The 11,795-nt window shown below is 59.9% G+C and overlaps 1 protein-coding gene across 2 annotated transcripts; it reads left to right on the top strand.

Moving 5' to 3' along the window:
* Positions 1–71: 71 nt before the first annotated feature.
* On the top strand, positions 72–10,447 carry MAP2K2 (mitogen-activated protein kinase kinase 2). Of its 2 annotated transcripts, none has more exons than XM_086862597.1 (11): positions 72–210; positions 1,298–1,508; positions 3,164–3,310; positions 3,797–3,874; positions 4,233–4,284; positions 4,372–4,496; positions 5,611–5,824; positions 6,524–6,588; positions 7,297–7,358; positions 7,882–7,927; positions 8,664–10,447. In XM_086862597.1, the coding sequence occupies exons 1-11, from the start codon at positions 125–127 to the stop codon at positions 8,772–8,774; spliced, it is 1,197 nt and encodes a 398-aa protein (XP_086718723.1). In that variant the 5' UTR covers positions 72–124; the 3' UTR covers positions 8,775–10,447. The 2 variants fall into 2 exon arrangements, with proteins under 2 accessions (XP_086718723.1, XP_086718722.1); XM_086862596.1 differs by having other exon boundaries at positions 5,587–5,824.
* Positions 10,448–11,795: the final 1,348 nt, after the last annotated feature.

Raw genomic sequence — 11,795 nt, 5'->3', positions numbered from 1 at the left:
GGCCCCGCCCCCAGGCCCGGCCCCGCCCCGATTGGCCCGCGCTGGCCCCGCCCCGGCCCCGCCCCCGCGCGCCCCCGCGCCCGGCCGCGCCCCCCCGGCCCCGCAGGCGCGGCCCGGCCCGGCCATGCCGGCCAAGAGGAAGCCGGTGCTGCCCGCCCTCAACATCGCCCCCAGCGCCGCCGAGGGGCCCAGCCCCGACGGCTCCGCAGAGTGAGTCAGGCCCGGCCGGGACCGCCCCGGCAGCGGGGCTGGGCCTGGGGGGGACGCGGGGCCCGGGGGGACACCGGGCCTCGGGGGGACACCGGGCCTGGGCAGACCGGGGAGGCCGGGACAGAGCGGGCACCGGGCCTGGGGGAGCCGGGGCACGGCGGGCACGGGGCTTGAGGAGGGCCAGGGAAGGCCTGGAGGAGCCGGGACAGGTTTGGGGAGGCCTAGGAAGGGCTGAGGGGGGGACCTGGGGGAATCGGGACAGGTCCGGGGGATCCGGACAGGCCTGGGGGGCTGGATGGGCCCGGCCCGGGTGTGTGGGGCAGGAAAGGGGTCAGGGAGGCAGAGGCGGGCAGGAGGGTGAGGTTGGGATGGGGATGGGATGGGCAGGGGGAGGCTGCTCTGGCCCCCCGGGTTGCAGGGGCTGCTGAGGCCGGGGGGCGCAGGAGGGAGGGAACCGGGCCTGGAGAGCCGGGCTGGAGCTGGGATGGGAACCCGGGGTCTGGGGGGGCCCTGGGGCAGCAGAGGGGGCTTGGCAGGTGGTGGTGGGGTGGGAGGTGGTGGTGGAGGGGGGTACATGGCGGTGCCGGGTGGAAGGGATGGGGTGAGACCCTCCCTCACCTCCCCCTGGGTGTGGGTGAGGGGGGACAAGGGGGTGGCAGCAACTGGGACGGAGCAGCTGGGGCTGGCACAGGCGGTGGGGACTCGGCAGCAGGTGCTGGGGGAGCACAGACCCCCTTTGTGCTCAGGATTTGGGGTGGGGGGTGTAACGGAGCTGCTGGACCCCATGGAAAGCCCTTCTCACGTTACACAGCCGAAGCCAAGCTCGGCTCCCCGGGACAGGGAGCGGCGTCTGGTGCTGCCTCTCTAAGGGCCAAAGGATTTTTCCTGTTCCTTGGCTCTCCCAAAACACCTGACTGCTCCAAAGCTCCTCTCCAGAGGGGCTGTGTGTGCTGGGCAGCTGATCCCGTGGTCAGGGCCTCGGGACATGGCAGGGGATGCTTTTCCATCATTTCCCTCCACTTTCCTAAAAACAAACCCCTCCTTTCCCTGGTGCTGAGCATCTCCCGCCTCCTCCTCCCCTGTCCAGGGCTAACCTGGTGGACCTGCAGAAGAAGCTGGAGGAGCTGGAGCTGGATGAGCAGCAGAAGAAGCGCCTGGAAGCCTTCCTGACTCAGAAAGCCAAAGTGGGGGAGCTGAAGGACGATGACTTCGAGAGGATCTCGGAGCTGGGCGCTGGCAATGGTGGGGTGGTCACCAAAGTGCAGCACAAACCCTCAGGGCTCATTATGGCACGGAAGGTAACGAGGGACTGGGAATGCTGGGGAGCATCTGGGGCTCTCCCTGGCTCCGGGAGGGCTGGATTTGGTTGGATTCTCTGCATTTGCACCTTCACCACCTCACCTGGGTCAGGAGCGGAGTCCTGGCTGCTCCCAGATGGGTTCTACATGGAGCTGGCTCCTTTGGGAGAGGCTGCACTCCCAGTGACAGATCCCTGGGCTCTGGAAAACAGGAATTTATTTTTTTCCCAGTTCTGATGGACGACAGGACTGGAATTGGATCTCCTGAGGATTGCAGGTTGTGGCTGAGGAGGGCTGGAAGTGGCAGTGGGAAGGATGGCTTTGGCACACACATCCCTCAGTCCCATTTAACACAGCCCAAGGTCATTCCAAGCAGGGACAGAGGTTCCTCTCAGGCTCCATTGGGAACATCCACTGTGGTGCCACAGAGTAGAAAATCAGGAGCTGCTTCATCTGCCTGCTGGGAGAGGCTGTGCTTGGCAGGAGCAGCACAACCACTCCTCGGCCTCCCCAGAGTCTCTCCTCCCTCCTGCTCTTGGGATTCATGGAATGGTGGAATGGTTTGGCTTGGAAGGGGCCTTACAGCTCATGCAGTTCCATGGCAGGGCCAGCTTTCACCAGCGCAGGGTGTTCCCCTCCCCACTCTGCTCTGACCCCACGTGGAGCCCCAGAAGCCGCTGCTCGTTCTTGTGCAGAGCCCTCACAGGGGCTTTTCCTCTTCTGTGGTTTCCTTGATCTCGGAGCACCTTCTTACACCACCTCCAGAGCTTGTGAAAATGTTCCTGGCTGCTGACTCAGAGGGGCTGAGATCAAACTTCTGACTCGTCTTTCCGCCCGTGTCCGGTGCAATCCCGGCGCCTTCCGTGGCTGAGGCAGCACAGAGCTCTGCCCTCAGCATGGAATGGATGGGGTTGGAGAAGCCTCAAATCCCACCCAGTGCCGCCCCTGCCATGGCAGGGACACCTTCCCCTGTCCCAGGCTGCTCCAAACCCCGTCCAGCCTGGCCTTGGGCACTGCCAGGGATCCAGGGGCGGCCACAGCTGCTCTGGGCACCCTGTGCCAGGGCCTCATCCCCTCCCAGGGTTTATTCCCAATATCCCAGCTAACCCTGCCCTTTGCCAGTGGGAAGCCATTCCCTGTGTCCTGGCACTTTATATTAGTGTGCAAATGGCAAAGATTCCTCTGCAGGGCTGTGCCTCTCCTGAGGATCTCCTTTCTACCCAGAGATCCCCAGACGATGTTCCTTCCCCAAGATCCCCAGACGATGTTCCTTCCCCAAGATCCCCAGATGATGTTCCTTCCCAGAGATCCCCAGATGATGTTCCTTCCCAAAGATCCCCAGATGATGTTCCTTCCCCAAGATCCCCAGATGATGTTCCTTCCCCAAGATCCCCAGATGATGTTCCTTCCCAGAGATCCCCAGATGATGTTCCTTCCCCAAGATCCCCAGACGATGTTCCTTCCCAGAGATCCCCAGACGATGTTCCTTCCCAAAGATCCCCAGACAATGTTCCTTCCCCAAGATCCCCAGACAATGTTCCTTCCCCAAGATCCCCAGATGATGTTCCTTCCCCAAGATCCCCAGATGATGTTCCTTCCCCCTCAGCTCTCTCTCGCTGCAGGACTCACACCTTGCCCGTGCTCTCTCTTGGCAGCTGATCCATCTGGAAATCAAACCAGCCATCAGGAACCAGATCATCCGGGAGCTGCAGGTGCTGCACGAGTGCAACTCCCCCTACATCGTGGGCTTTTACGGAGCCTTCTACAGCGATGGGGAGATCTCCATCTGCATGGAGCACATGGTGAGGGCCCTCCCTGCAGCCTCCCAAGTCCCCTCTCCCTGCCAGCTCCCTGCTCTGGCCGCTCAGCTCCTGGTGGGAGCCACACATTCCCGCTCAGGCCTCGGAATGAGGGAGACAGCGACTTTTGGGAAGCGGAAGCAGAGGTTTGGGGTTTGGCCAAACGGAAATGTTGCCAAGCCACTGCTCTGCAGAGCCTGCTGAGAGGCTCAGTGAACATCTTCTGTTGTTTCTGGTGGAGAACGATGTTATTTCTCCTCCAAATCATCTTGGCATTTCCACTGATGGGAGGAAACAACAGCAAGAAGCAGAGCTGTTAAAAAAACAGTTTTCAGTGATAAACTTGAGCTCAGATCACCAGATCTCCGTTGTTTTGGCTGGAAAAGGAGTGTGCCCAACGCTGCTCACCCACCACCTGCTCCCCTGTACATCCAGCTGCTTTGGTTTCCTGCTGGGAATTGCTGTGTTGGTCATTCCCATTTATTTCAGGATGGAGGCTCTTTGGATCAAGTGTTGAAAGAAGCCAAAAGAATTCCTGAGGAAATCCTGGGCAAAGTCAGTATAGCGGTGAGTGATGGGGCTGCTCAGGCTTCCAGCGGGGGTTTGGGATGGGGAATAAAGCCTGGGCTGCCCTGGGAAGCTTTTTGTGTTTCCCAATCCTGCACTTTCCTGGGCCGAGAGGCCAGTGCAGAGGGGAAATATTCCCAACCCTTTTCCCCACCTCCAGCCCCTCTGGATAATGTTGGCTTCACCTCCAGGAGGTTTGGGAGAAGCTTTATTGGGTGGTTCACCCAAAATCTGTGATGGAATTTGGGACAAATTGCAAACCCTGTGGGATGTGGACAGCACAGGGCAGCTCCCCTTGAGCTGAGGGCAAAGCTCTTCGCTCAGCTCTGCTCTCAGCCAGCCTTTGGATTCCTCCCAGGTTCTGCGGGGCCTGGCCTACCTGCGGGAGAAGCACCAAATCATGCACAGAGGTGAGAGCAGGGCCCTGGAAACCCCAGTCTGGAGTGCCAGGTGTCACCCAGAGCCACCTTCACACTCCTCTCTCTCACCATTCCCAGATGTGAAACCCTCCAACATCCTGGTGAATTCCCGAGGGGAGATCAAGCTCTGTGATTTCGGGGTCAGCGGGCAGCTCATTGACTCCATGGCCAACTCCTTTGTGGGAACTCGGTCCTACATGTCTGTAAGTTCCTTCCAGGCAGGGTTTTTGGGTGATTTGGGTTTGTCTCAGCTGTCTCCATCCCCCTCTGCTTCTCAGGGACACCTCCCACTGTCCCAGGCTGCTCCAAGCCCTGGTGTCCAACCTGGCCTTGGACACTCCAGGGGCTGCTTCTCTGGGAACCTGTGCCAGGGCTTTCCCCACCCTCCCAGGGAAGGTCTGAGCTGCTCCTGTATTTTGGGAATGGTTATTCCAGTGCAGTTATAGTTAGACAGGGGCTATTTAAAATTCCTGTCCCCTCTGCTCCCAGCCCTGGCTCCAAGCTCCCTCAAAGCTGCCAGTGGGGATGACTTGCATGGATTGATTTATTTCTAATTTTTTCTCTTAATGGCCGTAACCTCGAGTGGATTTTCTGCTCCTCTGGTTCCTCTTGAGTGTTAACAGCAGTGAGCAGGAAAAAACATTTTTATGGATAAGCTGAGTTCCTTAGATTTCAACACACAGGGAAATAGATATTCCTGCTGGATGTTCCAGATCCCAAACACAAGTGCCTGGGAGTGCCGTTATCCCCATTCCCAGTCCCGTTATCCCGTTCCCAGTGCCCTTATCCCATTCCTAGAGCTGTTATCCCATTCCTAGAGCTGTTATCCCGTTCCCAGTGCCCTTATCCCCATTCCCAGTGCCCTTATCCCGTTCCCAGTGCCCTTATCCCATTCCTAGAGCTGTTATCCCATTCCCAGTGCCCTTATCCCCATTCCCAGTGCCCTTATCCCCATTCCCAGTGCCCTTATCCCCATTCCCAGTGCCCTTATCCCATTCCCAATGCCATGTCCCCATTCTCAGTGCCGTTATCCCATTCCCAGTGCCCTTATCCCGTTCCCAGTGCCCTTATCCCATTCCTAGAGCTGTTATCCTGTTCCCAGTGCCCTTATCCCCGTTCCCAGTGCCCTTATCCCGTTCCCAGTGCCCTTATCCCGTTCCCATTATCCCGTTCCCATTATCCCGTTCCCAGTGCTGTTATCCCATTCCCATTATCCCATTCCCAGTGCTGTTATCCCGTTCCCATTATCCCATTCCCAGTGCCGTTACCCCGTTCCCATTATCCCGTTCCCAGTGCCTCCGTGTGCTCTCCCCGCAGCCCGAGCGCCTGCAGGGCACGCACTACTCGGTGCAGTCGGACATCTGGAGCATGGGGCTGTCCCTAGTGGAGCTGTCGATCGGAAGGTACCCAATCCCCCCGCCAGACTCCAAGGAACTGGAAGCAATTTTTGGCCGTCCTGTGGTGGACGGGGCGGAGGGAGAGTCCCCCAGCATCTCGCCGCGGGCCAGGCCCCCAGGACGCCCCGTCAGTGGTAGGGGCTGTGGTGTGCATCGGCAGCAACGCTTCCATGGGGGATGAGCGGGGTTGGGGTGGGAGAGCCGCTCCCCACGAGCCTGTGCTGGGAATGTTTGCAGGGAAATCCGCCACAGGTTTGTGGGGCTCCGCTGGGAGCGCGGGGAGGGCGCCCTCCGCGTGGATTTGGGATCTGCTGGAGAGTCCCAGGGCTCCTTCGAGCCTCCCGTGTCCCCCCGAGGGGCTGAGCCCCCCGTGCTGCGGGCACGGCTGGAACAGGGCTCCCGTGGGCAGGGCGCTTTGAGGGACACTGTCACAGCTCCTCAGGCTTTGCCAGCACCTTCCTGTCGGGCTCTTTCTGGGAAGAGCTTTGCTGGGAGCTCTCAAGGAAGCACCAACCAGCACCAGGATTCCAGGGAGCCTCTGCTGGAGCCGTTTCCTTGGGAGCAGAAGGCTCTGGAAGCGCTGCCAGCCAGCCAGAGTAGATGGTCTGGTGCTGTCCAAACATTCCAAGCTGGGAAATAAATCTGGACTGGAGGTCTGGCGAAGGAAATCCAATTTGGGAATGAACTCGATTTCTCTTGAACCATGACTCAATTCCCCTGGGAGTTGCCTCAGCCTCTCCCAGCAGAACTGTCCCCAAAGTCGTGTTTTTCACCCCAAACTGAGCCCCGAGCAGCCTCTCAGCCCCGTTTGTGTGGTTTGTGTCACCCCCCAGGCCACGGGATGGACACCAGGCCTGCCATGGCCATCTTTGAGCTGCTGGATTACATCGTTAACGAGGTGGGTGTTGGTTTTCCCGGGGCTCTGCCGGGATTCCCGGAGGTTCCGCAGGGATGTGCCTGCTCTGCCCAGTCAGGGTGGGATCGGGAATGTTTGCTCAGTCAGGGAATCCCAGGATGGTTTGGGCTGGAAGGATCTTAAAGCTCATCCAGTGCCACCCCTGTCATGGGCAGGGACCTGTCCCCAGGGGCTCCAGCCTGGCCTTGGGCACTTCCAGGGATCCAGGGGCAGCCACAGCTCCTCTGGGAATTCCATTCCAGGGCCTCCCCAGACTCACAGGGAGGAATTTCTTCCCAAAATCCCATCTAAACCTTCCCTCCTCCAGCTTAAGGCCATCTCCCTTGTCCCACCCAAGCAAGTGGAAAGGGCAGCTCCCCTTTCCAGGGTGATGGAAAATTCTCTTTTTGGGATTGTTTCACCAGCCACAGGCACGGCCAGAGCTGGGATTTCTGAGGTTGGGTTTAGGATTGGGATGCTTGGTGATTTCCCACCTTTGCCTGGGGCTCAGTGTGGGGTCTCCCAGGTGCAGAGTGAGCTGGAGCAGCAGGGGAAGGAATGGCAGGGAAGGATTTTCCTGGCTGGAAAAGCAGCGAGGATGAGGAGGATGAGAGTGGCTGTAGAGCACAGCTCCCTGACACTGCAGCTGGCGCTGGTTTCTGGCACAGTAACACAGCAGAGGTGCAGGAACCCCTTTTCCTCTCTCCACAGCCGCCTCCCAAGCTGCCAAGTGGAGTCTTCACGCAAGATTTCCAGGAGTTTGTAAATAAATGGTAAGGATTTCATCTCGGGGCTGAAGGTGGAGGCCTGGACGTGCTCCCTGACAGCTCTGCAGCTGCCTGATCTCTCTCTCTCCCTGCCTGATCCCACCTGGTGCTGGGACTGCTTGGGATAAAAGCAGTTTATCTGTGGGGCTGCAGAGCAGGATCCCAGCTCCTCCTGAATCTGAGCCTGGCGAGGGGGGACAGTGGAGCAGATCCCGGGGCTGAGTCACCCCGTGGGCACAGGGACACCTGAAGGTGCTGCCAGAGCTCCCAGTAAAGCAGAGATTGGATATTACAGAAATGCCCGGTTCCTGCCAAGCCTCGGTGCCTTCTCTCCATCTGCAGGGCACAGTTTGTCCCCGCAGTCTGCAGGAGATGGATCCTGCAGCTCTCCCTGGGAGCTGAGCTGGCAGCGCTGGGGCCTCTCCCGGGATCCTGGGGGGCTTTGGGTGAAGCTGCAGCTTCTCCAGCCTGATCCCCACGTTCCCACAAGGAATCTCACGTTGGCTTCGCTCTCTTCTTCTCGTTTCAGCTTAATTAAAAACCCAGCAGAACGAGCAGATCTGAAGATGCTGATGGTGAGTGGGGAGGGGATTTTGCTCCTGCACTGGGGTGGCACCAGCTGCCACCCCATCCCTCCAAAGGCTGGGAATTCCCAGGGTGAGGCAGATGGGGGCAGAGGGGAGGGATGGACCCCATCACTGGATCTCGGCTGGAGCCAGTCCAGGCTCTGCTGGGACAGGCCTGGCTCCTCAGCTGGGGGCTGGATCCGAGCTGTGCTCTCATCCCAGAGATCAGCTGAGCCCTGGGCAGCAGGGAAAGGAGGGGATCCTGCCCTGTCCAGGTGAGGCCCCACCTGCAGAGCTGCTCCAGCTCTGCTCCAACATCAGGAGGAGCTGGAGCTGCTGGAGCCAGTCCAGAGGAGGCCCCGGAGCTGCTCCAGGGCTGGAGCCCCTCTGGAGCCGGGCTGGGAGAGCTGGGGGGGCTCACCTGGAGAGGAGAAGGATCCAGGGAGAGCTCAGAGCCCCTTCAGGGCCTGAGGAGCTCCAGGAGAGCTGGAGAGGGACAAGGGATGGAGGGACAGGAGCCAGGGAATGGCTCCAGTGCCACAGGGCAGGGCTGGATGGGTTAGTGGGAAGGAATTCCTGTGATGGTGGGAGGGCTGCAAGGAGCAAATGTTTTGCCCAAATCCTCTCTCCCTGCGCCAGGATCTTCCCTCCTCTCCAGGGCATATCCCAGAGCGCAGGGCTGGCTTTTTGGGAGGTGGGATGCTCCTGGGGGCTGCTGCTGACCGTGTTTTCCCTGTGCTTGCAGAGCCACACGTTCATCAAGCGCTCCGAGGTGGAGGAGGTGGATTTTGCGGGCTGGCTGTGCCGGACGCTGCGGCTGAACCAGCCCAGCACTCCCACCCGAGCTGCCGTGTGAGCCCGGCTGGCACTGCTGCCTCTGCCACCGCTCCCCGTCCTCCCTCCTCGCAGAACTGCCCCTCCCTCCTCCTCCTCCCAGCCCCAGCGCCAAAGCCCCGGCCCCAAAGCTCCGGGCCCTGGCAGCGTCTCCATCCTCGGGAATGCCCGGTGGGGTCGGTCCCTTCGGATATGGGGATGTTCCAGGCCTCTGCTCCAGCTCTGGAGCTCCTGACATTTGGGAATTGTGGTGCTGCTTATGTTGATTTTTCTTTATTTTGGGTTTAGTTGGGTTTTTTTCGGTTTGTTGTTTGTTTTTTGGGTTTTTTTGGGATGTGTTCACTCGGGTTAAACAAGAAGGTAACGGGGGGTGCGAGGTGCGGGGGATGAGGGATGGGCAGCTGATGCTTCACCTGCTGCCGGATTTTCTCTCTGGGATGGAGAATCAGGGGGATCAGGAGTGGAGAAGCCCTGCCCGGGGACACAGAGCAGCTTTGCCTGGGCTGCTTTTTAAACGGATCTTTTAAAGCCTGGCCTTGTCCCACGCTGGATGTTCAGGGCCGGGATTGGGATGGGGATTGGGATGGGGATTGGGATGGGGATTGGGATGGGATGGGATGGGATTGGGATGGGAATGGCGAGGGGAGGTGGAGAGTGATTTTCCAGGTGAGGGGAGAGTGGATTTTCCTTCCCTGGAGAGGCGGGGGCAGAGCCCGGCAGTTCCTGGCGGGATCAGGATCCCTCTCCTGATCCATCGGGGCGCAGGGAACCCTCCAGGCTGCCGATTTCCCCCTCTGGCTGCCTCCAGCCCATCCCAGGGGTGGCCTCAGCCATTGTGGACGTGGCAGAGCTCCAGGATTCCCTGCTGGAGCCCCCTGGCCGGGGTGAGCCCCCCCTGAGCCGCCTCCTCCCGAGCCCACACTGTCCCTGGATTGTCCCATCCCGGACCCTGCAGCCCCCCAGGCTGGGACCCCTCCCTTCCCACCACGGGGATTTTGGGGTGAATCATTCCCCTCCTCCCCCTGCCTGGGCTTGGCAAGCCCTGAGCCCCCCTGAGCGAGGATTTGGGAAGTTTGGTGGGAATTTCTTGGTGTTTTCCTCTTTTTTTTTGGCTGTTTTTCCCGCAGTCAGGCTGGCAGCTGCCATCCCCCTGCCTGCCCTGGCTCCCACCACGGCGACCCCCAGAATTAACTGCCAGGGCTGGCTGACCCCAAATCCCTCATCCCTTTTCCTTTCCTGTTTTCCAGCACAGGACAAAGGCACTGCCCTGCCTGGGGCCAAGCCACAGGGCAAACACGTCCCCCAAGGGGGGGACACCCCAGTTTTTTTGGGGGGAACACCCCCGTTTTGGGGGGAACACCCCAGGTTTGAGGGGTCTGTGCTTGCTGGCTCAGCTCACGCCCGGCCAAGCCACCCTGGAGCCGTGGGGTGCTCATTGGGATGGATTTTGCCTCTTATTTTATGTGGGAAGCAGGGAAGGTTCCTCAAGTTTCGGGCTATTTTCCATAGATTTTGGTGCTGGGTTTTGGAGGAGGAAGAGGAGGAAAAGGAGAGGAGGAGGAGGAAGGAGGAGAGCGTGGATGGAGCAGTTTGGTGGTGCAATTAATTTTTTTATTTTAAACTCGATATTTTCATCATGGGTGGGGGGGGGGGAGAAAAAAAAAAAAAATAAATAAACGGCACTTTACATTTCCAGGCGGTTTCTCTCCTCGGTTGTGCCCCTTTAATCCCTTTGGAGCCGGAATTCCGGCCGGGAGCGCTGCCTCCTGCTCTGGGATGTGCCCGTGGCTCTCCCAGGGATGTGCTGGCCACGCTGTCCAGCAGCTGCCTCCAGTGGAAGCGGGAGACACCGGAATTATCCCGGCACGAGGCAGCCCCGGAACGGGATGGATGTGGAATCCAAGGACCTAAATCCAGTCGGAAAATATTTGGGGGGGTGAAAAATATTTAGGGGTGTTCAATATTTGGGGTGAGCAGGATACGGGCGAAGCTGGAAAAATCCAAATTGGGCTCAAAATCGGGAAATATTTTGCAGTTTTTGTGCTGTGAACGATGCAGGGGCTCGGGGGGTGACGCCAGCTCGGTGCCATCCCGAATTCCAGGTTCCTGCAGTGGCACTTTTGGAGGTTCCGTGGTGCCATCCCGAATTCCAGGTTCCTCCTGGGACATTTTGGGGGGTCCCATTCCGTGGTCCCCGACTCCAGGCTCCCGTGGTGCTGCTTTGGGGGGTCCCGGTTCGTTTTTTCCTGGTGTTTTTGGGGTGCCCTGCAGAGCCCGGGATGGGCTCCCTGCTCCCCTGGCAGCTGTGCCAGCTTTTGGTGCTGCCAGCTGGGAATTGGGGGGGTCCCGGGGGTCCCCAGGGTGGGGGTGACCACGGCCCTTGTGCCACAGCAGGATTTTGGGGGTGCAGGGAGGAACGGGGGGTGCCCAGCCGGGCTGGAGAAGGGGATCCCCCAAGCCCTGTTCACTTTGTAGGGCACAACAGGGGGGTTTGGGGTCCTCCCCCCACCCAGCCTCACCGGGGGGGTTTCTCCAGCTGATTTTGGGGGGGGGTCTCAGTGTTGGGGGGGGACTCTGCGGGTGAATATTTTGGGGGGCGCGCCCCGGGCCCGCCGGGGGAAAGCGAAAGCAGTCAGGAGCTGGGGCTGCTGGGGCACGGCAGGGACGGCCCGGGGGTGCAGCCCCCCCGCCCTAAACCCCACCCCAAAACCTCCTGAACCTCCCCCCCGTGCCTCTGTTTGGGGGCTCTGGGACCCCCCACTCCCCCGTGCCTCAGTTTCCCCACTTGCTCAATGGGGTTAATGACCCAAAACCCCCCTAAAACCTCCCCAAACCCCCCCACGGGGGGCGGGGGGAGGGTGAGGGGTGGGCGAGGAGCTGAGCCGAGGTTATTTAAGGGAAAAAAAAAAGAGTTGGGAAAGGAGAAATCCCAGGGAGCCGAGCGTGGAACGAGACCCCCCGAGCCCGGGGCGGGCGGGGGGGGGGGGTGTTGATCAAAGCTTTGCTTTTCTCGCTTTCTCTTCCTTTAATTAATTCAAAACCC

This window comes from Cyanistes caeruleus, chromosome 25 (genome assembly GCF_971803275.1).
Source record: "Cyanistes caeruleus chromosome 25, bCyaCae1.hap1.1, whole genome shotgun sequence".
NCBI lineage: Eukaryota > Metazoa > Chordata > Aves > Passeriformes > Paridae > Cyanistes > Cyanistes caeruleus.
The sequence above is the reverse complement of the archived record's forward strand: the minus strand, read 5'-3'. Positions and strand labels throughout refer to the sequence as shown.

What these genes read in the sequence shown, in the direction of transcription:
- MAP2K2 (XM_086862596.1), top strand. Translation starts at nt 125, where the DNA reads ATGCCGGCCAAGAGGAAGCCGGTGCTGCCCGCCCTCAACATCGCCCCC. An exon ending in GGCTCATTATGGCACGGAAG is followed by an intron (nt 1,509 to 3,163) that starts GTAACGAGGGAC and finishes CTCTCTTGGCAG; the next exon opens with CTGATCCATCTGGAAATCAA. An exon ending in CAGGAGTTTGTAAATAAATG is followed by an intron (nt 7,359 to 7,881) that starts GTAAGGATTTCA and finishes TTCTCGTTTCAG; the next exon opens with CTTAATTAAAAACCCAGCAG.